At 51.5% G+C, this 26,152-nt stretch overlaps 3 protein-coding genes across 6 annotated transcripts in view; 1 reads left to right on the forward strand and 2 right to left on the reverse strand.

Moving 5' to 3' along the window:
- Positions 1-2,371, forward strand: part of NGEF (neuronal guanine nucleotide exchange factor) — a 40,258-nt gene extending 37,887 nt beyond the window's left edge. For both annotated transcript variants that reach the window (XM_030870801.2, XM_060301730.1), the window contains exon 13: positions 1,385-2,371. In XM_030870801.2, coding sequence (XP_030726661.2) covers positions 1,385-1,575 — 191 coding nt within the window. In that variant the 3' untranslated portion in view covers positions 1,576-2,371. The remainder of the gene's footprint in view (positions 1-1,384) is intronic.
- A 2,376-nt stretch (positions 2,372-4,747) lies between these two features.
- On the reverse strand, positions 4,748-11,694 carry SNORC (secondary ossification center associated regulator of chondrocyte maturation). The gene is made up of 4 exons (XM_030870925.2): positions 11,577-11,694; positions 11,082-11,213; positions 4,952-5,134; positions 4,748-4,857 (listed from the first exon to the last, which is right to left on the reverse strand). The coding sequence occupies exons 2-4, from the start codon at positions 11,152-11,154 to the stop codon at positions 4,748-4,750; spliced, it is 366 nt and encodes a 121-aa protein (XP_030726785.1). The 5' UTR covers positions 11,155-11,213; positions 11,577-11,694.
- Positions 11,695-22,606: 10,912 nt separating this feature from the next.
- GIGYF2 (GRB10 interacting GYF protein 2) overlaps positions 22,607-26,152 on the reverse strand; it is a 124,885-nt gene continuing 121,339 nt past the window's right edge. For all 3 annotated transcript variants that reach the window (XM_060301732.2, XM_060301733.2, XM_060301731.2), the window contains one exon: positions 22,607-23,027. In XM_060301732.2, the coding sequence (XP_060157715.1) occupies positions 22,960-23,027 (68 nt within the window). In that variant the 3' untranslated portion in view covers positions 22,607-22,959. The remainder of the gene's footprint in view (positions 23,028-26,152) is intronic.

The raw sequence follows: 26,152 nt of genomic DNA on the forward strand, positions 1-26,152 counted from the left end.
CTCGAGGCTCCCTGCCCGCCCCTCCTGGGGCTCTGCCCCAGCCTGCGGGATGCAGTGGAGAAGCAGACAGAAGAGCCGGCTGAGAGCAGGCAGAGCCCAGGGCCGTGCTGCCTGTCTGCTCCCGTAGACCATTCTGCCCCTCATGGCTTCCGCTGGCCTTTTCTCAGCATAGAGCAGGCATCTCTCCCAGTGCCTCCGCTCTCCTTCCCCAGAGCTGTGAGGTCCGCCTTCCCCCACTTAGCATGAGGCCCAGCTGAGTGCCTGGCTCTATGTCCCTTCCCCTCATCCGGCCCTGGCATCAGCCCCCATCACAGTGGGAGGGGTGATGGCCAGGAGCACCCTGACCCTGACCCCGTATTTGCAACAAGCTTCCAGATGAGCCTGTGACCACCAGGCTTGTAGCCCCACATGGGCCAGAGAGCCGCCCGCCGGGGCTTCCGCCCACTCCTGCTGTTGGCATCAGTGCCAGAGGTTCACTCCCCTCCCCTGAAAAATTGATCCCTTATTTCTACATCAATTGTTCCTAACCTAAATCCCCCAAAATACACAAAGCATCTCCACCCAACCCCATTTCCTCCTCTTTTTCAAGACCCTGGCTGGAAAGTCTCAGGCTGGTGACCTCCAGAGGAGGCCATTTCCACCCTTCCCAAATCCTAGGGGCTCACCCAGCATTGAGAGAACAGTGGTTCCTGCCCTCCCCCTCCCCCTGCAAAATATAAACAGCCTGACACCCCTCCCACATGGCCTGCAGAAGGCGTGCCCCTGGCCCTCGGGCCCCAGGTCTTAGCCCTGCCCCAGGACCTGCCAGCAGGACCTGCGGTTCGGGTCCCAGGCCCCCAGCAGAGACACTGTGATAACGGGGGGTGGGGGTAGAGAGCTAGGGCACTCGGCCAGTTCGTGACAGCCACCCTCGGCTGACCACCCAGCTCCCGGGAGGCTGAGGCTCAGGGAGAGGCTGCCCAACCAGAGAGTGACGGTAGCATTCACGGCCAGGGAACCACGCGGTCAGCTACCACCCCACCGGCTCCTCAATGCCTCCTGCTTTTGGGGGTGGCCCCTGGGGTCTCCTGGCCTCACTTGGGGCAGCCTAGGATGGTTTGAGAGCTTGGGAATGGGTTCCAAAGTCAATACATCCGGGACACACAGTGGTTCTGCCCCTGCCCTGTGCACACACCACGCCCCCTGGGAGGGCAGCACGCGCCCAGCTCACGGGGATTAACCAGGTCTGGGCATTTCCAGCAATGCGTCTGAGGGCAGGGGACCTCTGGAAAGGCCGGCTGGACCCCTGCGTCTCCCTTTCCTCTGCTCCCCACACAGGACAGGGCGAGGCCCAGCCTGCGCCACTTGGAGAGCTTCTGACCCTCCCCTTCCCCTCCCTACGCAGGGTGGATCTTTGGCGAGCGTCTGCATGACCAGGAGAGAGGCTGGTTCCCCAGCAGCATGACTGAGGAGATCTTGAATCCGAAGATTCGGTCCCAGAACCTCAAGGAGTGTTTCCGTGTCCACAAGATGGATGACCCTCAGCGCAGCCAGAATAAGGACCGCAGGAAGCTGGGCAGCCGAAATCGGCAGTGACCCCTGACCCCGGCCTGGCCAAGGGATGTGGGTGGGCGGGAGCAGGTCGTGGCGGGCAGCCCCCAGCGGACAGCAGAGGGGCTCAGTGGGAAGGGCGGACGCTGCCGCAGGCAGCAGGGTGTGACCCGGGGTGCCTTGGCAGGAGTCGCCCCCACCCCTCACCCCTGCTACGTGGTTAGTGCTCATGTGTCTTGGCCCCTTGCTCACAAACTGCAGAAAAGGGGCCCACGTCTCTCCTCTGCTGCATTTGTAAACGAAAAAGTGTATTTAAAACAGTGTTACACCACCTCTTCTTCTTGTCTCTTGGGAGGGGCAGACAGAGGACGGGCATGCTCCAGGGCCCTTCCCAGGCACTGAGAGGCCCCAGACCCAGGGTGTCCCTGGCCAAGGGCAGGTGCAAAGGTGACGATGTTATGACCCCTGCACGTGTCCTCTCCCCTGGAAGCTGATAGAATCGGCCAGGTGCACAGATGGACCACCCTTGCCTGATGAGCTTGACGAGTGTCCTTTGGTCTCTGACTCAAAGGACTGAGAGCCCAACCGCCTCTGTCCACCTCCGCCCCAAGCCTCCGCCAGTCTCTGGCTGCACGGCCAGGCTTGCCTCACGGCCACCGGAGCTTGGCTGAGGGCCCACGCCGCCTTTGGCTCCCTGATGGGCTGGATGTAACTCGTATCTTCTGGCCCCTTGCGGAGCCCAGGTGTTATAAAGAAATGGTCACTGCATCCTGTATGGGTTATGGTTCCGAGAAAAGCAAATGGCATTTCTGGCTGCATTAAAAGAAGCATCATGTATAAAATAAAAGAGGAAGGTCTACTTTTTATTACCCCTGTGCGCACAAGAATGAGGTGTTTCGGTCTGGCAGGGAGAGAAGAGCCCCCTTCAAGCCCAGTGGAGAAGGTGTGTCCCAGGGAAAGGGCTAAGGAGGCTTCCGGTGGAGGAATAAGCAGCCGGGGGTGGGGCCTCAGGACGGGAGTGGCTTTGGACCTCTGCTTGTGGAGGGACTCCAGAAACCGGATAAGCTGTTTGAGGCAGTGGGGGACACCCTTCTGCAGGTTGAGAAGGCAGGTTTGAACACTGTGGGACAGAGATGTCAGTGGGTGGTGGTCCCATAAGGGATCTGACCACCAGGTTTGGGACTGCAGCTTCCCACCTGGCCAGTCACTGGCCTGGGACACTTCTTCCCACCTCCAGAGGCGGCAGCCAGTTACCGGAGGCTGCAGCTGGCCCTCAGAGCCACCCGACACGCGGCTCTGTCCTGGAATGTGGAGAGCCTTGAATCCCACCCCGCCCAGCCCTGCCTGCCAGGACACACTTAGAAGCCCAGGATTTAGATCAAGTGGACGTTGTAGCATCTTCCCACAGGCCACAGCACAGCCCTTGGCGTTCTTGAGACCTCAGACCCTTTGAGAACTGGATGAATCCCTGGAAGATGCATACATACGCAACATACTGGTCCAACTGGAGAGGGACCCCCCTGGTCCCAGTGAGGGGCTGATGCTCTTGGGGCCTCCTTGCTGCAACCCCAGGGGAAGTACCTGCACCTGAGTTTCCCAGGAGTGAGGGGATGGGGAGAGGGACCATTTCGGAGTCCCATACTGCTCCTGGCAGGGTGGGGCTGGGGAGGGGAGCCGTTGGTCCTGGCCCACGTATCCCGCTTTTCTTTTTGGAGCTGGGAAACAGCATACTGACTTGGGTCACCTGCTCTAAGGAGGGCTTCGGCTACTGCAGGTTATGTGTAATAATGTAAACAGTTTCATGAAAACCAGTCAGTTTCAGAACAGTCTTTTATAAGCAGAAACTTAAGCCATGATGTGTTCTGGGGAGTGTGAGTGGGTACCACGTGTGGCCACCTGGCGTATCCAGGAGAAAACTGGTCTTAGCCAGAACAGGTAGTCAGGAGCTCAGAGAAACCAAGGAGGCCAAAACAATTGCTAGAGACAATGGTGGAAAAAAAGAGGAACAGCTCACTGCACCAGCACTCACTCAAAAGGATCCTCTTGGGGCCCAGGTGTTAAACCATCAGTGGGGTTTGCAGACAGTGCCCCCTCTAGGCCTCAGGGTCCTCACTCCAAGGGTCCTTGGAGGATGGGGACAGGACGCAGTTCTGGCTTCTTTCCTGCTGCACCCAGAGCAGGTAAGCCACTAATTTAAATCCCTCTCTCTAAATGATAAAAGTTAGGCTTCCTGGGAAGTATGGAAGACAAAGGGCATGACCAAGGACTCAGTGCCAGGGCGAAGCTGGGGCGTGGCACGCCTGGGTGGTTCCTCACCCCTCATTCAGCTGCCATAATTTCAGGGTTGAAGTGAAAAGAGATGAGCTTGAAAAGCCTTTTTGTTTTCTTTCTCTAAACAAACAGCCGTCCTGCGTGGGGTTGCCCGCTCTGCCCGAGGCTCCGCGAAGCCCCCTGCACAAGCTTACACAAGCCAGGGGAGGGAGGCGGTCTGGGGCTGTGGGTTGGGAAGTCAGGACAGGGGCCCACAGCACCCGGGATTCACCCCTCTGCTCATTCGCGCCTTGGGCTCCCCGAGGAAGAGGGGCCCCCAGGAGTCCTGAGGGTGCTGGTCTGGGGCTCAGAGCCTGCAAATAGCGCGCTGGCTGCCAGAGTCAGAAGACGCCCCCCACCCCCAAAGTCACTGGCCTCTGGTTGGGGAGCCGGGACAGCCCAGGGTCCCGCGGACCCCACCATCACCCAGCGAGGCGCAGAAAGCAGGACGGCGGGCCCAGGGCAGGCCGCTGCCTCTCCTGCCCTCGGGGCCTCACGCCGGTCCGCGCTCGCAGCGCTCCAGGGCCGGAGCTGAGGGGTCTGCAGAGGGCAGGGCCCGGGCAGTTTGCGGGACGAGCAGGGGGCTGCGGCACGGCGACTCCGCGCTCCCAAAGCCTCGCCGAGAACTCTGGCCAGAGAACTCCGCACGCCCCGCTCACGCACACCAGCGGCCTCCGGCGCACGCGCATCGCGCACGCACCCGCGCTCCTGCGGGGCCCCGGCGCACGTGCGCTCACGCACGCGCGCGTGTGCGCGCGTATGCGCGCCTCGAGCCCCGAGCACGTGCACGTCGCCTGCCCCCACACCCCCACCCCACTCGCCCACACACGCGCGGACACATGGAGACACGGGGGCGCGCACCGGGGGTGGCGCCGAGTCGCGCCGCGGCGCGGCCCCTTTATTCGCTTCAGGAGGCGGAGAACTTTCTCAGCGCGACGACCACGAGCGCCAGCACCACGCAAGTGGCCAGCAGGGCGGCGATGACGATGGCCGCGATGGCGCCGGGTCCCAGCGAGCCTGCGGAGGACGGAGGGCCGCGTTAGCCCCGAGGCCCGGCCCCCCTCCCACCCCTTCCTCCCGGCCCGCCCGGACCCCGCGCCCCAGCCCGTACCGCCGCCCTGGTCCAGATGCTCCCGCGCGGTGCTGTCCTCGGGGCTCGGCGCGGCGGTGGGCGCGGGCGGGCCGCTGACCGCCGGCTCCAAGGCGGGGCTGGTGCTCTCCACGGGGCCTTCTCCCGACGGCAGCTCGGCGGGCTCGTTCCACAGGGTGGGCACGGGCTCCTGCGGGCCCTCGGCTGCAAAGCCAAGGACAGGTGTGGGGGCCTGGGCGGCAGGGCCGACGGGGACGTCGACCCCGCCGTTGACCGACTGGGAAGGGGCGCTGAGTGCCGGGCTCTGGGGCACAGCGCGGTGCTTGCCGCTTCACAGGTGAGGCAACGGAAGCCGAGTGGCCCACGTGTGGCCCCAGAGCCTCCGCTGGGGTCAGGCCACCCCTGCCATGAGAGGACAGGTTGATGGGGGAGGAGGGCACTGAGGGACCAACAGGCCCACTCGGGAGGAAGCTGGAAGAACTTCGGGCTGGCAGCGAGCTTCAGGGCAGGGGGGCGGGGGGAGGCAGGGCACTTCGACACCCAGCAGAGCCTGGGGCCCCCCATCTGAACTGCTGGGCTCTGTAGGTCCTGGGGAAGTGACACTTGTAAAGGGTCCTTTCCCCGCACCCGCACAGGGCAGCCCCAGGGCAGCCTTCACCCTGGAGAAGGCGCCGGGAGGGTGAGGCATTGCCCTCTCCAGGAACCAGGGTTCCTGCTCAGCGCGGCCGGTGAGCAAATATGGCCCACTGCCGCAGGAGGTGGAGAGGAGAGGCCTGCCCCACACCCCAGGGGCAGCCGGCCCCACACCCCAGGGGCAGCCGGCCCTGCTGCTTCTCGGCCCTAACCTGGGCAGAGTGGAGCAGCCCCCAGGGCCTGGGGTCTAGCGCCTGCACATGCCTCCACGCGCCCCCCCGAGTGTCTGAGGCTTAGAGCGCAGGGGCCTCTCTAGCCTAAGAAACTGTGATGCCAGCACGTTGCTGCCTCCAGACAGAACAGGGCCAGAGGGGTGGGCAGGGGTGTCTGTGGTCAGTGTTAAGGGAAGCCCCAGGAAAGGGTAAGCCCTCAGCCCCGCACTAGCTGGGGCTCCGTCAGCACATCAGTCTCCGGGCAGCGTTTTCTGCAGGAGCCTTTCTCTGCTCATGGGTTGGGGGTTAGCAGGATTTAGGGTACCCAGGGGCCCCAGAGAACGAGAGGGACAGGCTGAGAGGCCTGCATGGTAACCCCAGGCAGCCCACACCAACTTTGCTCCCCCGTCAAGGATCCTAGCCTGAGGAGCCTCGCAGCAACACCCCAGCCCTGAGTGATCTCTCTTGTGAGCCAGGGATGCTAGAATGGGCTTGCCGGGCATCACAGCGCACCGTCTCACTGATACCAGCCGCTCTGTGGTCGGCCAAGAAGACCAAGGCTCAGGTTAAGCTGAGGTGGGCGCTGTGCTGGTAGTTACGTGCTGCTGGGGATTGAAGCCCCGGAAGAGGTCGTGCTTCCCGAGAAACTTCCTGGGAAGTTGTGGTTCCGTCAATACAACCCTGGCCAGCCCACCTGCGGTCCCTGGGGCACATTGCACACTTGGGGGCTCCACCCCTGAGAGCTCCCCCAGAGCACAGACAAGCCAGACCCACACCCTGCTTCCAGGCTCACCAGCTCCTGGAGAGGGGCCTGCTCTGGGAAGACACAAAGGTACTTCCAGGGTTCTTCTGCCAACGTGTCCACCTGAGGCAAATCATGAGTAAACAGCCAAACCCAAATTCCAGGGCAGCCTTAAAATAACTAGGCTTTCACAAACGTTAAGGTCACGAGAGACAAAGAAAGGGTGAGGAATTGTTCCAGGCTGGGGACTAAGGAGCTGTGACAACACGGCGCACCGTGCGTTCCTGGGTGGAACATTATGGAGTCCACTGGTGAGCTATGAATAAGACTGTAGTTCAGGTGACAGTGCTGCGTCAGTTTTCACTTCCTGGTTTGGATAACTGACTCTGCTTATGTAAGAGAATGTCCTTGTCCTTAGGAAGTATTTAGGGACAAAGGGGCATGATGTCTGCAACTTAACTGTCAAAGGTTCAGCAATCAGATAGGTAAGTGAGTAAATAGAGACAGGAAGACGGTGAGAAGAGCAAATATGGCAAGATGTTGGCGGTCGGTGCATCCAACTGAAGAGCCTACTGGAGTTCACTGGATAATTCTTATAACTTTTCTGTAAACTTCAGATCGTTTCATGACAAAATTTTACAAGGTCCCCAGCTCCCAGGCCCTGCCCCTGGTGCCTCTCCCAGGCCTCCGCTGGATCAGTTCTGAGGCTCAGCTTACAGGCAGGGACCGCTGTCATATTCCCAGGGCTTGCCCGGGCCTGTGCCCCTTTTCAGAAACAGCGCTGGCAAGGAGGCCTGTCAGGGGCAGGAGGCCCCTGCACCCGCTGTGTGGAAGCCTCCCTCTCCCAGGGCCCAGGCTGAAGCAGTGCTGGTGTGTGGGGGCCACCCCCTGTGAGGAAGGGGAAAGCGACTCGGTCAGGCCTCCCTTGTCGCTGCCTGGGAGGGCTGGGGTCTGCAGCCTGCAGCTGCCATGGAAGGCTCCAGGCCCTAGGCATGCCTGCCTCAGGCTCTCTGGGGCTGAGCAGAAAAAAGGCCTGGGTCTACCCACCGCTTGGCAGGCCCTGAGGTCTAGGGCTCACAGACTGCCTGTCTTCCAGATAAATGAACAAACCACTGGTCCCCACTTGCTCGCCACACGCCCAAGACAGAGTGGCAGCCAGGCACCTCCCTGTCCTACCACCACCAGCCAAAGCTCACCTCCAACTGCCAGGCCTCTGGCCAGAGAGGCCAGCACAGGGCTACTGGGTATCAGGGCCAGCCAACCTGGTGGCGTCCAAGGAGTCAGCCCCAAGTGCAGGAAGAGGAGTGCCGGGCTCCACACCCCCTGGAGGGCAGGGGCTCACTTCCAGGAACTAGTGGTCACCCTCTGCCCTTTGCCAGAGCCCGGGAGCCATCTCTCGGGGAGAAGGGCCCTCTGAGCAGGGTACTTGGAGACCCACCCAGACCTTCTCCCTGTCTGCCCCCAGTGACCCAGCCTCACCCTGTTCCTCCCCACAGAAGCCTGGACCCTCCCTGCCAGACACACCAGCCCAGGCCCCCTCATCCCTGCTGTGCGCACCCCCTCCCGCCCCTTCAAGACTCTGCCAGTCTCTGAAGCTTGATGGGCTGAATCCATTGGCTTCCAATCAGGAGGGCTGGGTCCAGATCCCGGCTCCACCACAGCCTCACCCTGGGACCACCGCGGACTGCCTTCGCCGCCGGCCTTCACTTCCCGACCTGTGGAATGGGGGGTGGACCGTGCCTCTCACAGCCCTCACAAGGTGGTGACTGTGCTGTCACGGCCACCGTCAGCTGCTGCCTCTGCCCTAGGGCCTTTCTGGCCTGGGCACCATGGCCCTTGCCCCCCTGCGGGCTTTGCGCCTGCTGTAGCTGACCATCGCCGGGAGACCCCCAGAGGCGGATCCGGGCTTCAGGGATTCATCTGCACCCACGCAGCCAGGGCCCAGGGCCCAGCAGCTCCCTGCCAGCCCAGGCGGGTGCCCCAGCGGCACACGTGGGCCAGAGCCACAGCCTGCGCTCAGTCACCAGCCCTCCGGCAGAGGAGGTGCAGCTGCCGAGGAGGGCCAGGCATTTTCTTGTCCTCGTCTACGTGCCTCCGTACTCTCTCAGTTTGCTGTAGTCAGAGGGGGAAGCCAGTCTGTCCCCCAGATCTACCCTTCCGGGGAGCCATGAGCAGAAGCCGTTGTCAGGGAGCTTCCCCACAGCAGGCCCCATCTGAGGAGGGGGAAAGATGGGGGAAAGAAATGCCAGGCAGAGGGACTGGTATGCGGGCAGGCGTGGACGGCGAGCAGAGACGTTAAGCGAGGACGGAGAAGGGAGGACAAGGACCGGAGTGAGCAGCAACCGGCAACTCCGCGCGCTGAGAGGCCCGGAGAAGTGGGCGCCTCGTGACCCTGCCACGGGCCTGGGCACCGTGGGCTCTCCTCCAGCCCCACCGCCTTTCGGTAAATAAGCTTGTTTAACGCTCAGTCTGACCACTGGGCCCGGAGGCCAGGCGCCCAAGCTCACAGACGGCCTTTGTGCGGCCGTGAAGGGCCTTTTCATCCCTGCCCTGGCCTCCCGCCCGCTCAGCCTGGCCTGCCCCCCCCAACCTCGGTAGCTGTGGCTACGGGCGACCCGCAGGGAGGGCAGCAGGCCGCTCCCTCCCCGCCTGCCTGCTCAGGACCCCAGCCCAGGGAGCAGCGGGCCAGGGGCCTGTGGGGCCTGCTGCACACCTGCTCTGAGCCTCCAGCCGGGGGTGGGGCGGCCAGGAGCCTCCCAAACCCGCTCCCTCCCAGAGCGGCAGGGCGAACCACAGCCAGCCGGAACCCCAAAGACTCCGGGGTGGGGCTGGCCTGCCTGCCCTTGGTAGGACACATGGAGGGGACTCGGGAGGTGAGGCCAGGTGAGGTCCCGCTGCCGCCAGACACGAGGCTGTCCCCAGGCATTCCTGCGGCGGCAGACGCAGCCCACCCACCCAGGTTGTGTGTGCACAGTCTGATCCAGCGCCTCTGGCCGGCAGCCTGGCTGGGAGGGCTGGCTGCATGGGGACCAAGGAATGACAGAAGCTGCCCACACGGCCCCAGACCCCGGGCAGACGGACGCCAGCACCTTCACCTCCACCCACTCTGACCACCAGGCGGGAAAAGCTTTTCACTGGGGTGGGTGGGGTATAAGGGAGCCACGGGAGACGCCACCCCACTTTAGATCACTTCCCCGATTCCCTGGGCACCACACTAGCCCCCTGGCTTGCCCAGCTGTCCCCTCTCCCACCAAAAGGGAGGCTGGATGCTTTCCTAGCCGCATGAGGAGGTGCTTCTGCCTGAGACTACCCTGCACCCAGCAGAGCGGCTGGGGATGTTTTCCTCCTAACATGCACTGAGCACTACCAGCTGCCTGGCCCGTCCTGAAAGCTCACGTGTGTGAACTTGGCAGACCTACAGGCTCCTGCGAGAGAGGCAGAGGCGCTCTGGTTATCGCCATGGTACAGCAGAGGAGAGGCACAGAGAGGCTGAGAAACAGCGAGGAGGACAGGGCCAGAAACAAAGCCAGCCTGCAAGCTTCTTCCTAGGGTGTCTAGAGGGAGGCCGGCAGGCCCACAGGCTCCTCGCCACCCCATCCCGTTTCCTCCCATGTTCGTGCCTGAGTGTGTGACCATAAGGGTCCCCCCAGGCCTCGCATCCCCCAGCAGCTCTCCCAGCACCACATCCACACGATGGTATCACAGCCTCCCTCAGATCCACAGACACTCCCCCGAAACCCATGCCGCGGAGGGTCTCCAAGGGGCCCCCCCACCTGCACATTTCTCCAGCCCCAAGACTGCCCTCAGGAGCCCCGAAACACCTCCCTTTGGCCCACCTCACGGCCATCAGAGATGGCTTTCTTCCAGGAGAAAGACCACCCATGACCCGTCTGTGCCTTTTCTCGCTCAGGCTTTGAAGCCCCACAGCTGTGCCCAGGACAGGGGCTCAGGTCCCAGGAGCCTGCCAAGCCAAGCCTGGCGGGACCCTTCTCGCCAGACCCCAGACCCAGCCATTTTCAGCCTCAGTGCAGTGCCTCAGTCCAGCATCCTCATGGTTTTACAGAGGGGTCTCTAGCCCTGTGCTCCCTCTGGAATTTTTCCCAAGATGGAAACAGTACCTGGGTCTTCACTCTCAGAGGACATTTCAGAAAACCAGCAGAGAAGGGTTTGCAGGGCTTGACAAATAAATGGTAGGGCTGTGTTCTTACATCTAGGGGCCTTCAGCTGCTTGCCTGGTGCCCCCTCCTGACTCCCAGATCTGAAGGCCTTCAGATTTTAGGGTGCTGGAGTAATCCCCACGTACCCCAGGCAGCTAACGTCCCTGGCCCTGCTCCCCAAGTCACCCTCCTGCTTCAGAGGTCACCATCTCTATGGCTAACGATTCCCTGAGGCCTCGGACGCAGCTGTTGCCAGCCTGTCCTGGGGGAGCCCTTCACAGAATCACCCCCAAACTGCCACCCCATCTCCTGTGAATGGCCTTGCCGGTGGGCATTAGAGATTCTGGCCTAAGGTACTTCTTAGCCTTGGGAGGCTGGTGGTAGCAGAGCCCAGGGGGCACCCTTACCTGTGAGCACCGCAGGGGCCACGACCCCGGAGAGGAGCAGCAGTGCCATGCGCAGGGCCAGACAGAGCGCCATCCTGGCCCGTGAGTGAGCACGGCCGGCGAGCGGGATGCACGGAGGATTGAGCTGGTTAACTTTAGGGCAGAGGGAAAGAGGCATCAAAGGGCTGGGAAGGGTTTCATCAATGCAAACTCTGTCCTCCTGGGACACCGTGCCCGCCCCCCACACATGAAACACACACACACACACACACACACACACACACACACACACACACACACACAGCACAGCTTACAGAACTGACTGCTTTCCTGAACTCTGCAGCAGCCCCACCCTCAGAGAGGGAAAGAGGAAATTGCTCTTTCCCGCTCTCCTCTCTCTCTCTCTCTCTCTCTCTCTCTCTCACACACACACACACACACACACACACACACACACACACACACACCTGGGCCACTGAAAGTGAGAGAATCTCAACCTCCATGTGCAAGACTCACCCAGGGAGCTTGATAAATGCAGATGGTCCTGGCACTTTGTTTCAGTGGGTCGTGGGTGGGCCCAGGAATCTGCATTTTAGTGCTCAAGGCCCAGGCTTGGGAGACTCCAACCTTAGGCTGGCAGCACTGATGAGGGCCAGGTTCTGCTCACGTTTGGGCTCTCGATGCCTGGCAGGGAGTGGGCACACAACAACCCTTGTTAAAGCAGCATTTTTGTTTTTTGCGGTACGCGGGCCTCTCACTGTTGCAGCCTCTCCCGTTGCGGAACACAGGCTCCGGACGCGCAGGCTCAGCGGCCACGGCTCACGGGCCCAGCCGCTCCGCGGCATGTGGGATCTTCCCGGACCGGGGCACAAACCCGTGTCCCCTGCATCAGCAGGCGGACTCTCAACCACTGCGCCACCAGGGAAGCCCTAAAGCAGCACTTTTAAAGCAGTTTCCATCCAAACCTTCTGGCAGCTCTAGTCTCTCCAGAAAAACTCATGTCATAAAACGCCCTGTGTCCCTTCTTCTTGCTCTCTGTTCTCCTAGGTACCTGGGACTTGAAATACCACCTGTGTGTTCATGACACACATTTCCAACCCAGTTCCGGCCCAGAACTTCAGCCCCATCGCCCACTGCCTCCCGGACAGCCCCAAGGGTACCTAATGAGCATCTCCAACTTAACATGTCCAAAACAAACCTTGACTGCACTGCCTCTCCAGCCCTGCACAGTAGTTAAATCCCAGTCCCCACCTCCCAGATGTCGTGGCCACATAATTAAAGTTCATCAGAGGTCTCTCTCTTTCCCTTGTCTAAGCTCTCAGAAAGTACACCCCCCTACTTCAAACCCTTCATGGTTTCCCACTGCTCTTCGAATAAAAAGCCAGACTAAGGACTTGCCCTGGTCCTGCTCACTATGTTCAGTCTGCTGGCCTTGACGAGGTTCCTCCAATACACCAAACTTAATCCTGCCTCAGGGCCTTTTCACTCGCTGTCCCCTCTCCCAGAAAGCAGTCTCCCAGCTCATTACATGGCTACCTCCTAATCACCATTCAGGTCTCAGCTCTGATCATTCAATCCCCCATTCACCCATCACATAGCTTTAAATTTCTTCTTAGCATTTATATTTGTAGGAAACTCTCATTTCCTTTTTTTTTTTTTTTGGTTAATTTTTTGAGGGATGACCTATATATGGTGAAGTACACAAATCTTACGTTTACAGCTTGATGAACTTTCATACATTTGTAAACACCACCCAAATCAATATAGAACTTTTCCAGCACACCGGCAGGATTCTTCCTGCCCCTCCCTAGTCAGTACCCCCAAGGTGCCAAGCCGTCTTCTATCACCATAGATTAGCTTCCTCTACTCTTGAACTTCAAATAAACTGAATCATATGACATGAACTCTTGTGTCTGGCTTCTTCTGCTCAACATTCTGTGAGATTCATCCACATTGTTGCATGTAGCAGTGGCTCATTCTTTTCTATTGCTGAATAGTATTCAATTGTATGACTATGCCACAATTTATCCATTCTTTTATCCATTTATTTATGTCCATTTGGGTTATTTCCAGGTCTGAACTTTTATGAATATAGCTCCTGTGGGTATTCTTGTACCTGCCTTTGGTGAACATATACACTAGGTTCTCTTGGTTATACATCTAAAGATAGGATTGCTAGGTCAGAGTACAGTGTTCAGATTCTGTAGATGCTGGTGAGCAGCTTTCCACAGTGTTTGTTCTCGTTTACACTCGTCAGCAGTATGAGAGTTCCAGTTGCTCCACATCCTCACCAATACCTGGCATTGGCAGTCTTTTTTATTTCTAGCCGTTCTGATAGGTATGTAGTGGTGTCTCATCGTGGTTGTACTTCCATGACTAATAAAGTTGAACACCTTTTCATATTTATTGACCACAGGAATATCCTCCTATGTGAAGGGTCTGCTCAGATTTTTTTGCTGATATATTAGGGTGGTCTATCACATTGAATTTATTTTTAGGATTTTTTCGGTGTGTGTACCCAGATAAAAATTCTTTGTCAGATATATGATATGGTGCCTTTAAATGAAGTGTCCATTGGTTGTCTGTCTCTACTCTGTGGCTAAGTCCCAGATAGCTGGGGCTGTGTTTAGTTCACCAATGTATTTCTAGAAGCTAGCACATGATAGGAACTTAATACTGGAATTCAATCAGTTGGGATTTCTGGGATAGAATTACCATCGAGCATCTTCTCACTTGTTCACTCATTTGTTGGTGCTGGTTTGCTCTCTCTCTCGTCCTCACCTTCCTGTGCCCTCAATGTAATGTAGAGTCAGACTCCCAGATCATACTCCTGAGAGAGTCTTGCCAGCTGACTCCGTGTTGGCATCTGCAGTGGAGGCACTGGGGGGAGATGAAAGGCGGGAGAGAAGTGCCTCTCTTTCTGATTCAGATTTCTGACAATGTCTCTGGCAGCGGCAGCGGCACTGGCCACACCAACTTCAGTAACGAATAAGTGTGGCTTGCAAAATTACAGTCAAACTGAATTCACAGCTGTGTCAGTTCTTTCAGGTGAAATTTGTGGCACTGAATGGGAAGGAGTGAGACCTTGAGATGTGGAATGGGGGGATTTGGGCAGACTCAAACAAATCTGAGAATCTTCCACTCACAAATCCTCAGGCCTCCCTTGCAGAAGCAGCAGGCTCCTTAGAGAAATGGCTAATTCCAAATCTGGAGAAGTAAAAGTAAATGATGAACCTAGAATATCTCATGACAAATTAAGAAAGTGCTCAAAGGACGATAGAGATATGGCAAAAGGACACAAATGTCAACTTGGAGGGGCTCCAAATGGACAAATTGTGCACAACAGTATCTGATTATAACCTACAGTGTGTGCATGCATGCGTGTGTGTGTGTGTGTGTGTGTGTAAAGCTCTTCCTTATAGTAGAATGCTGACTAATAAATTACAGGAAAGCTTGACAACCATTAATAGTTCAAGCAAGAATCATCAATGACTGCTAAAACTAGTGGATAAAAGTTTGATGAGAGCTGGATATTTACATAGTCTCAAAGTATCTCCCATAAAGAGAAAAATCATTACAGTGGAAAAACCTGGCAGATACTATCTTTAAGTAATTAAAGTTAACATCACCAGTAATGGTTCAAACTGACATCATGTACCTCCTGACTGACATCATAACCTCCTGCTATGACGCATCAAGGACATAACATCACTTCTGTAGTATTCCTGCCCAATTGCATAATCTCAATTAAATCATGAGAAAAATACCAGACAAATGCAAACTGAGTGCATTCTACAAAATAATTGTCCTTTAAAAATCTCAAGGTATGAAAGATAGAGGAACTGTTCCAGATTAGGGAAGACTCAAAGAAACATGACATCCAAATACAAAAAGCAATCATGATGGCATCCTGCACCTTTTTGTTTTTTCTTATAAAAGACATTAGTGGAACAATTGGTGAAATATGAATGAAGCCTGGATATTAACTAATAGCATCATATACTTTATTTCCTAACTTTAATAATTGTACTGTGGTTATGTAAATGTCCTTGTCTCAAGGAAACACGCCCTGAAATGTTTAGGGATAAGGGACATGAATGTCATGAATGTCTTCAATTTGCTTTCAAGTGATTCATAAAAAATAGTTACTGAGAGTCATTGTTGTGAGTGTAGTTACAGAGTAAAAAAAAAATAATGCAGGTGTGGTAAAATGTTAGCAATTGGAGAATCTGGATGAAAGATATGTGGGAGTTTTTTCTACTGTTCTTGCAAGTTTTAAGTCTGAAATTATTCAAAATTTTTAAAATCCCCCTTCTCCCCAAAAAGAATCACTGTATTTCAGTGACTAATGAAATAATAGACCTAGGCAATGATCATCAATGAATGTTAAAACTGCTACATGAAAGATCAACAGAACTTTTATAATGGATGAATCAACCTGATAGCAACAGGACTGATGAATTGACATAGTGAAAATGGGACAACCAGACAATGCTGCCTGTGATGCAACAGGACGTACAGCAAGTTATGTATTCTTGGAGGGGGAGGGGAGAATCTGAATCCAATTAAGTTTCTAGACCTGACTACTCATTCACAGATGTGGGGGAGAGTAACAAATTGACACTGTAAGGATGCTCCTTGCTGAGTCCACATTATGGGATGTTCTGTGGGTAAATGATCTTGTTTTTCAATTTTTTTTTTTTTTTGAGGGGAAACTGGTTAGACTAAAAGAGACTTAAACATAGCAACCAAATGCGATCCGTGAACCTCATTTTGATGCTGATTCAAACTTTTGTAAAAAGACATTTTTAAGATAACCTGAAAAAATCATACAGACTGGGTTTAGATACTAAGAAATTATTAATATTCTTAATGTGGTACTGACATGTTCTTTTTTTAAAGGTATCTTTGTTACCATGCACATTAAAATATTTACGAGTGACTCGATATCTAGGATTTGTTTTAAAATATTCTAAGGGAAAAAAGGTGAGATTAAAAACACAAAATTGGTAAAACGGTAGGAGTTCGTTACATTAGCTGCTGTGACTGAAAGTTGTGTCCCCCAAGATTTTTATGTTGGAAGCCCTAGTCCCAGTGGGATGGTATTCAGAGGTGGGGCCTTGGGGAGGTGGTTAGGGTTAGATTAGGTCATGAGGGTGGGGTCCTCCTTGTAATGGGATAAAAAGACGATTTTTAAGAGATAAAAAGATGGGATAGAAAGAGACCTGAGATCTCCTTCTCTGCCATGTGAGGACATAACAAGAAGATGGCCATGTGCAAACCAGGATGACTCTCACCAGACACTTGATCTGTCAGCACCTAGATCGTGGGACTTCCCAGCCCAGACTAAAGACAGTAGTCTACTTCAATGTATGCTGAAGTTTTTTCAATTAATAAGAAAAAAAACTGAACTCAGGCAAAAGCTAATTAAAGACGAAAGCTGCAGTAACCTCAGTACTGTTAAGGACTCAAATCCCTTGGGAATGAAGGTTTACGTCACCCACCAGCTCAAGGGCTGGTGGAAGGCAAAAAGAACATGAAATGGGAAATGAGGAAGTTGTACAAATATCACCCACAGCCTCATGACAAAGAACAGAAACAAAAACTGATGTATATTTTATTCCTTGCTGTATATATACATATATATATATACACCAATTTTTCATATATATGTGTGTGTGTGTGTATATATATATATATATAAAAAATAAAATTTAGTCGTTAAGATACTAATTATCCAGGTGAGACTGTAAGTGAATCGAAGAGATATTAGTATCACCTAGAAAAGGATATGATGACTGACCATTAGATAAGGTATTAGTGATTTCCCTAGTTACTAATCCTTCAGTAATCTTACCTTCCTACTCTTCCAACGCCAATTCTTTTTTCTCCCCTGCCCTCCGCCCGCATTTCTTTTGACTGAATATTTAGGACGGTTTCTGATTCATGATGGGACCCTGACCTGCTTAGGGCTTAACTTGACGTTATCAAAAGAAGTCAGAAAATCCAAGTCAGTGACTCATTCCCTTAACTGAGGCTCACCATGCCTTACATTTTGACCTGGGTCTGGTTTAGTAAAACCACAACGGGTATTTGTCAAAGACTCACACTAAAACACAAGTGCTAAATCTGCAAACACCAAGTGTCAGCAATATGCTGCAAAGATGTACAGATGCACACACAGATCACACTTGCACATATGCACTCAGGAGGCGAGAGCTGAAGGAAACCTCACAGATCAGCTAGGCCAGTAGTTCCCCACTCAAGCTGTCCGTTTAGGATCACTTAGGGCACCTAACAAATAATTTCCAGTGCTGGGCCCCACCCTAAATAAGAAACCATGGGACATGGGGCTCAGGGACTGATTTTTGTTTCAAGTTCATCATTTGATCTGGGCCAACCTCCTCATCTGACAGGCAAGGAAACTGAGACCCAGAGACAGGACAGGAAGGACAGGTTAATAACGAAGCTGGTACTAATATCCAGTCTCCTGGAACTCATGCCACATTACCTTCCTGAGGCGTACTTCTTTACACTGATTTTCAGATGTCTAAGAGGGAGGCTGCCCATTTTTAATACGTCCCATTGCACCTACACGTGAGCCCACAAACTCCCTTCTCTCTTGCAAAATGGCCTACAAATATTTATCAAGCATTTATGTGCTGGGCATTGCACTATGCAACTACATTTTAAGTTACTGATCACAGCTACCTCACAGTTCCCATTTCACAGATGGGGAAATAAATACTTGCCTAAAGGAGATAGCAGGATCAACTTTCAAATCCGACAGCTTGACTCTAGTGCCCCCATCCACAAAACCACTCATAGGTTCATGCCACAGGGTACCTTTAAAAACACACACGCTCACACACACACCAAAAACCTAGATTCTGAATAGAATTGGGGGTTGCTAGACACAGCAAGGTTGAGCCCTTGGAAATCACTCGTTTCCCAGCTCTGCACAAGAATGGAACAGGGCCTGTGCCGAGCCCCCTCGTCAGGGTAACCACTAGGATTCCTTTCCCATGGTGGATGTGCACAGACTCAACCATCCCAAACTCTTCCAACTTCAAAGCAGGCTAAAGAGAATGACAGTGGTAGAGGCTGCTGCCGATGTAACATCCATTCCCTGTGTTTCTTAGAAACAGAATCCCAATGGTATTTGGGGTGGCAAACCACTCAACTAAAACCCCCATTTCCAGCTTTTTTTTTTTTTTTTTTGCGGCACGCGGGCCTCTCACTGTTGTGGCCTCTCCCGTTGCGGAGCACAGGCTCCGGATGCGCAGGCTCAGCGGCCATGGCTCACGGGCCCAGCCGCTCCGCGGCATGTGGGATCTTCCCGGACCGGGGCACGAACCCGTGTCCCCTGCATCGGCAGGCGGACACTCAACCACTGCACCACCAGGGAAGTTCTCCAGCCTTTCTTGAACTAACTATAGTTACGTATCCACGTTCCAGTTTAAAAGACTAAGGATGTTTGGTAGAGCTCCCAAAAGAGCTCCTCAAGGAAGGCTGACTGAACAGGGAGGTGTGCTCCCTGAGCCTCACCCCAATCCTTCCTCCTGCCTGGAATACAGGCATGATGGTTGGTGCTCTAGCAGTCACCTTGGACCATGAGTGACCTTGAGAATGGAAGCCTCAACCAGGAGGGTAAAACAGAAAGAACCTGGGTCCCTGAGCCACACCAGCCTTGGACTGATGACCTCCAGATTTCACTTGAGAAATAAACTATCTTGTTTAAGTCACTGTTACTTTGTATCTTATTATATGCAGCCAAACCTAACAATGACCTCAGGACTACTTCTCATGCTAAAGGAGGCATTCAAAGGAGAAAACAACTGACTACCAAGGGAAAATAATCCCCCACTCCTAGATTTGGGGGGACAAGTAAACAATCTTTAAGAAATGATGTCTCTGCTTAAGACCAGCTGGACTGAACTGAGTGTTGAAGCTACAGTGAGTTCCATCCCCATGATGTCATCACTTTGCCAGCAACGAAAGGGGAGGCAACTGCAGCTTTTAGGCTGCAGGGCAGTTGCTGCAATTAGGGAAGAGCCCAGTTCTCTTCTCCTGCTTCCCAACATCTATGTGCTGTTTCTCCCATACATTGAACCATAGCAGTGTTTGTTACTTTAGCTGCAAAACATTCCCACTGACAAATCCCTGGAGGGAAACTCTTCTCTCAGGGGCTCCAGGTGCCCTTCCAGAACCAACACTACCAAAAGCTATGCGGGTCCGTCATACTCAGGGCATCTGACAGTGTCTGTAAAATGATCACACATCTGGCTGCCTCAAGGTTCCCAGGCTCTCCACGGTCCCAGCAAGCACTGTGGCTTCATCAGGAATTGCCTGCGCTCACAGCCACCCTCTAGAGCTGGGCTTTCTTCTTTTTGTTCCCAAATAACCCATTAACTATGAGGCCAACTTCCATTTGGAACGTGCTCTCAGCTGCACCTTACTCTATTTAGAACGTGTGTGCCTGTTGCACTTCCCACACTGGAAGCAAAGGAGACAACTAGGTTCATTTCACATCAGAATCATACACAGACTTTTTCATTAATAATATGAAGAGGACATTTTGTATAAAACAAACTTCAATTTCTTCACCTGATCAATTTAAAATAGGGTGTAGAAAATGGCACACACACTATTTATGTGTATATATTTGTATATATGTATTATTTAAAATAAAGCCTGAAGTCCCATTATCCTGAAATTAAAAAGAAAAAAATAACCCCTCAATTTAGAGCCAACGAAGAACTGAAGTTCCTTGATATATATGCATCAACTAATTTTATGCAGCTATTTCCCCAAAACAGCAACAACAGTACCTCTCATCCCACATGCTCTTCTATAAAGTGACCTTACCACTCATTCCATCAAGGGAGATGTTGGAGGTGACCATGTTCCCCAACCCCCTGAATCTGAAAGAGCTTGTGACTACTTTCACACAGTGTCACAGGAGTGACACTATGTGACTCCTGAGTCCAGGTCAGAAGAGGTGATGCAGCCTCTGCCCGGTTCTCTGGGGGAAGCCAACTGCCAAAGAAGTCCACCTACCCTGAAGCTGCCATGCTGGAGAGGGCACACGTAGTTCCTCCAGCCACCAACCCAGCTGAGCTCCCCGGCACTAGCCAGCGTCAACTGCCATTCACACGAGTGAGCCCTCGTGCCGCCCAACCTATCAAACCTTCCTAAGATCGCAGCCCCAGCTGACCTCTGACCATAACCAGAGGAGACACCATGGAAGAACCGCCCAGCTGAGCCCTCCCCACAGAGTCCTGACTCATAAAATTACCAATAAAATGCAAGGGTTGCTTGTAAGCCAGTTTGCGGGTAATTTGTTATGTAGCAACAGTATCCAGAACACCGACTACCTTGGGGAAAGTATCCATAATCAAACTACCTTGTCTGGGTATGTTTTTTAAATCTCTGACTTAAAACAACTGGAAGCAAACAGTGTACAAAACAAATACTTTAAAACTCAGGAAGAGTTTAGATAATCTGCAAGTAAGTTCACAGAAAGAGCTAAGAACGTGGTTGCTCGAAGTGAAAGAGTGAGCAAATGAGAATGTGAAAATTGGTAGAACTGAGACAGAAACAAACATTCTTAGGAAAGAGTGGTTTCTTTCCACCATCTGGGAAATTCCTCAGGTAGAAGCAATGCTCCTGGTTAAGCTAATGGAATGTTCCATGACTAAAACGACGTTGCTCCCTGAAGTCTGCCTACCCCTCCCCCCAATGTTTGTGTTTTATTTTAAAATTTCCCCTGAACAAGCATACAATAGAATCTAGCTTGGAAGGTGTGGTCAGGCTCTGGAGGGGGCACCTTCAGGGGTGTGTGTCTGTGTTGTGAGGACAGGAGACGATCTGCAGGTCAGCAGAAAGGGGCAGAGGAGGAAAGACATTTAATCAACTTACCCACGTTTACCTTGACCTCTACATTCTCAAATACAGAACCAAGTCAGCGTTCCATAGCCTGCCAGAGAAAGCCACAGCTGCGTCCATGTCTTGGGTGCTCACTTGTCTGGAGCTTTTCCATGGTGCCAAGAAGATGGTTTGGTGGAAAACTCAGCCTCGACAAGGGTGAGTACAAGAAGTGTACTCAGATAAAATACCACCAGGTTTTATTTAAGTTCCTTTTTATTTTCCTCCACACTGGCAAAAGTTCCGAGGGAGCTTAAAGTTTTGTAAACATTTTAACTATCCCTCTTCCCCACCCCCCACTTTTGAATTTACAAAGCAAAGGAGAGCAGGAGCCCCAATTTTTAATGGTTCCCCATCTCCTCATGCTATTTGATCCAAAAACTATGTACAAGTCTGTAGCAGTCTCTGTATAGTTATTGTACATGTTTAAGAGGGAGGGAGGCAAAAAGGGACAGGGAGAATGGTGATCCAAAAGAATAAAAACAGAAACCCAAATATAATCATCCAAAACCAAACTGCTCTCAGAGCAACTCCAGCCTTCTTCGGGCAATGATGACAGAAAGAAAAGGCGCTCTGCCCGGAGCCACCCGAACCACAGCACTTCTTGCACGGGGGCGGACGGTCCAAGGCTCCAGACCAAAGTGTGATTGGCAATTCCAGGTGATGTTCTGTGGGGGGCTGGCAGAGGCAGGAAGAGTATTGTTTATAAATAGGGCTTGAATACATTTTATATCTGAAGTGAAGGGGTATTATGAGGCCACAACCAGAAACCAGAACCAGGCTTCTCTCTCCTGTTCTCTCCCATCCCCTCCAGCCCACTGCAATCTCCTGTATAGTGGTTTCCATGGATGAAGGTCTTAAAGATGGTCAGGTTTTGTATGTTCTTTTTTCAGAAAAGGCAAGCAACTTGCCATTCCAGAATCTTTAAACAAAACCTTTCGGGGCCACAGCAAGACACACACGCAATGCTCTGAGGAAGCAGATGAAATTCCGGGCTTTTATCAGAAGCAGAAGTTTATCCCTATCCAAAATGAAATTACACATATTCATACATATGGTAAAGATCCTAACTGCCTCTTAAACGAGACAAATTTTCAGCAGAAAGGCCCAAAACAAACTGGTCCTAGTCCTCTGAAGTAAAAATATTTATGGGAAAAAATCCGTTTTTGTAAGAAAGAAAAATTAAAAATAAGTCCCTCTCCCAGGCCACAGGGCTTCCTTTGTCCAATCAGGTTGGAGTATGCCAGGGGAGAAGTCAGCTTGCTTGGAAGTCACTATCTAATGAAGAAAAAACATGAATCCTTTCTCTGAAAGGATGCTCAGAAAGAAGAGGCGAGGGGTGTGCAACATCAAACCAATCAATCTAAACTCCATCCCACTCAGGGCCTCTTTGATGCAATCCCAGAGTTAGCAGCGGCAATGCAACCTTCAGACTGGAAGAGCTCTCACTGTGTCTCTGTCGGACACTCAAATCACAGTCCATGGGCGTTTTTGTTGCTGGCCAATGTCTGTTACCATTAACTCTCTTCATGATTGCACCAGTCAGACCCCATGCCCATTTTTTTGGGGGGGGGGGAGGGGAGAAGGAGAAGAAAAACAAAATAGAAGGAAAAAAGTGACAAGAGAAAGTAAATTGCTATTGGCAGATCCCAACACACTTTCTGGGAGACAGTAGGTGAAATCACGGCACAGTAAACACGTCTGCCCAAAATCAGCCTTGTTGGGGAGTAATCCCAACTGCCACCCCCAAGACACAGGGTCTGGTCCACTTATCCACAGTCTGAGATGCTCACCAACAAAAATGGTTTAAAGAATCGTGGACACAAAGGGCTGGAAGAAAAAGCCTGAGATGATCGGTTCTGTGATTTGTTGCAGTGATAAAGAGTATATGGTGAGTAAGTGTCGTGTCCAAAGGTGCAGAATCCATGGTCAGCAGAGGAAAGAGGGAAGGCCAGTCCGCTCTGGCAGGTGCTCAGTAGTCATCCAAAGTCTCGATTTCACCCATATTGAGTCGCTCCGATGAAGCATTGACTGAAAACCCTGCAGGGAAAAATTGGCAACGAGTGACTGACCACACCCAGACAACCATGTGGCTCAAATTCTAGGCAGGCAGCTGGAATTTTAGTCTCCTGTTTTTGAGCACACAAATAGGGATACTAAAAGGAGGGAGAAGAAAGGATAAAAGTCAATGTAATGGTTTTTTTGCCCTTCCAATTAGACATTCTATTTTTATATGTTTTATCTTAAGGTTCTGATATAATTTAATTAGGGAGGAAACACACACACACACATAAACCCAGCACCACTGCTTAAAAAGAACTGCAAACCACTGCCTTAGAGAGTCCTGAGTAGAGCCTGGGTTTTAAGTGTGTTTTAAGGGCCAGGTTGGCTAGGGGGGAAGTTCATTCAGAAGGTGTACCTTAAAAGAATGGGGCAGGGGGAGGGCAGGAGTAACACACTAAGTACTTCGTAACCACTCGACCAAATGACTGTGAAATGTGAGTGGGAATAACACTATTGGGTTGGCCAAAAATTTCGTTTGGGTTTTTCCATAAGATGTTATAGAAAAACCCAAATGAACTTTTTGGCCAACCCAATACTTCAGCCCCATTCGCTATCGGGAATACTTTGGGTCCAAAACTTTGTCAAAGTTCTGGTCAAGAGATTTTGCTTTCAGTGGTAGGAGGCTCCAGGGAAGACCCACTACAAGATCCTTAGAGCCCTCAGATGTTCTTCCGATCACAGAGCAGACAGCACAGAAACATTAAACTACTTTATTCGACTCAATCTACTCTAAGTAGACCAGCAAAGGGAAGGATTTCATTTAGCAATATTAACTGACTGAAATGCAATCTGGTTTAGAAAAAGCAGTACTAGCACAGCCACTGAAGGCGACAGGCAGCACTTACAAACACTGCTGAGGTTTGGAAACCTAATGCCATCAGCACGTGTAATTTTTCAATGAACTCCATGATCAGAGATTGATAAAAAGTACTATTAACAAGGCCTCTTTGAAATGAGTGATTCTCAGAAAGCTTTCAGTTCACCCACCCTAAATGAAATCCCAAACTGTTTCAGCTGCTATTTGAATATCAAAAAGTAAACAGGCGATGCTCTCCAGTCTAAAGGCAGTTCTGTTAATATTGAGTTTTCTGCCCCCTCCTTTTTGTTCTTTAATGTTCAAGTTTTCAAATACACATTTTAAATGTACCAATAATAAACAAAAAAATGCCTTACATAATAAAAATAGCTTAATTACATTACATTCTTGATTCCAAAATATCATGACTTGAAAAAATAAACACGCCTATTTATTAACCAAGGAAGCTGTGGTACAAGCTGCTTACAAGGCCTCCTACTGGGAGAGGCTAGGATTCCAAATCCCAACCTGAGTTCTACCCCTCAACTGTGTTCCCATAACCTGCAAGATTTTTTCCCTTGAAAATAATGAAAGGCTTAGTGTTCATATTTGAGAATAACAGTTAATCAGGTAAGTGCAAAAACCTAAAGACCAAACAGTTTATGAAATGAACTATTACTCTATTCTGAAGCAGGTTTTTCTTTGACTTCACATATATCTCAAGAACAAATGAAATGTGATAAAAACAATAATGAGCCACATGAAATAAAAGTGGGAATGTAACAAAAACACAAACTAAATCAATTTTAGTCATACAAACACAGGAAGGGAAAAGAAGCCTGGGGCCAAACAAAGTTAAGTATTCGCTGCTATAATATGACGATTACCGGGCTGGGCTTTTAGCAGACATGGTCTCATTCACCTGTCCAAAAAACCAGTAAGGAGGGCACGTCTCCTCCCCACTGGACAGAAAGGGGAGCTCTGGGATATAATGAGACCCCATGCAATACAAATGAGGATGTAAGCCCAATATGCCCAGCTCTAAAGACTATATTAGGTTCAGAACAACAGACTCCCACTCACATAATTTCTGTAAGGTTTGGGAGACTGTTTCTATAAGGAAAGTATGACTGGTGAAAAAATGGTATTGTGTGTGTGTATTTCTCATATCCAAGTACAGGATGCTGGCTCACAATGGCACTTGGTAGCTCTAAAAACTAGAAGAAAACACAAGAGTACAATGGAGGACATGATCATTAAAATGAAGCTGGAATCTCTCTGAAGGTTTGTTTTAGAAGCAAAATTCTCTTTTGATCAACGACCACTTTCTCAATGGATACTTTGGGGTCAAATTAATGGATACTTTGGGGTCAAATTTGAAGCTGTTTTCCCATTATGTGCATGGGGAACTTGTGACTGATGGATGTTTGTTAATTTTTCTTAATCTATAAGTCAATAAGGCATATATCAATTAAAAACAATAATAAATGGATATGAGTAGGTAAGGGGCAGAAATTATCAGATGAATTTCCAGAGGAAAGTTTAGTTGAGCAGAAATTCTCATTAAATGGTGCAAGCAAGAGCCCACCCAAGTGAGCTTCTTCAGTATTTTGTTGAACAGTTTTACTTCCCTTATATTTAATTTTTTTTTCTTCCCTTTCAAGATACATATTCCTTAAAACTCTATTCCTAGAATGACCTATGTCTCATTCCCTTGAAGGGGGATTTTAAGTCCCTTTCTTTCTTAGGTCTATAAGAGGAGATGGGGTCAGATCAGATATTTAATCCAAAAACCTTTACCTCATTTTCAGAGGAACCTTTTCCCTGAGAACCTTTTCCCCCCTCCCCCCACCAAGTACCACAGCTAAATAGCGGGGGATTCTTAGCTAGAGCTCACAACCAGAACTGAAGGAACACTCTTAAATCTACATTCACCTATCTCTGTCAAAACTGGATAAATTTTGGACTGTTCCATCCATCCTTAACATAAACTTCCAAGACATGCAGAAGAAAACAAAATTTCGCCAGATCTCTAGGTTTCCGAAGCCAGCTTGCAGAGCACCAGTTCCCGAGGGCAATCCTCAAAGCTGGGTTTCTGTTACTGCTATTTTGATTTCTCCAGCGCAGGAAACCTCTGAAGTATGGATACTACCAAGGGCAGAGCAATCTACCTCTTGCTGTGCTATCAGCTCTTTCATCTCTGTATCATGCCTCCTAGTCACTTCACACTCAATCTACCCAACACTTAAACACTGCATCATTCCCCCGTAAGCCTGCTCCACTTTCCAGGGCTCATCATTTTAGC

This window comes from Globicephala melas, chromosome 7, assembly GCF_963455315.2.
Source record: "Globicephala melas chromosome 7, mGloMel1.2, whole genome shotgun sequence".
In the NCBI taxonomy this organism is placed as follows: domain Eukaryota; kingdom Metazoa; phylum Chordata; class Mammalia; order Artiodactyla; family Delphinidae; genus Globicephala; species Globicephala melas.

Coding starts and splice junctions, on each gene's coding strand:
- SNORC (XM_030870925.2), bottom strand. CDS start 11,154: ATGGCGCTCTGTCTGGCCCTGCGCATGGCACTGCTGCTCCTCTCCGGG. Junction 5,135..11,081: donor GGCCCCTGCGGTGCTCACAG/GTAAGGGTGCCC, acceptor TTGGCTTTGCAG/CCGAGGGCCCGCAGGAGCCC. Junction 4,858..4,951: donor GCATCTGGACCAGGGCGGCG/GTACGGGCTGGG, acceptor CGTCCTCCGCAG/GCTCGCTGGGACCCGGCGCC.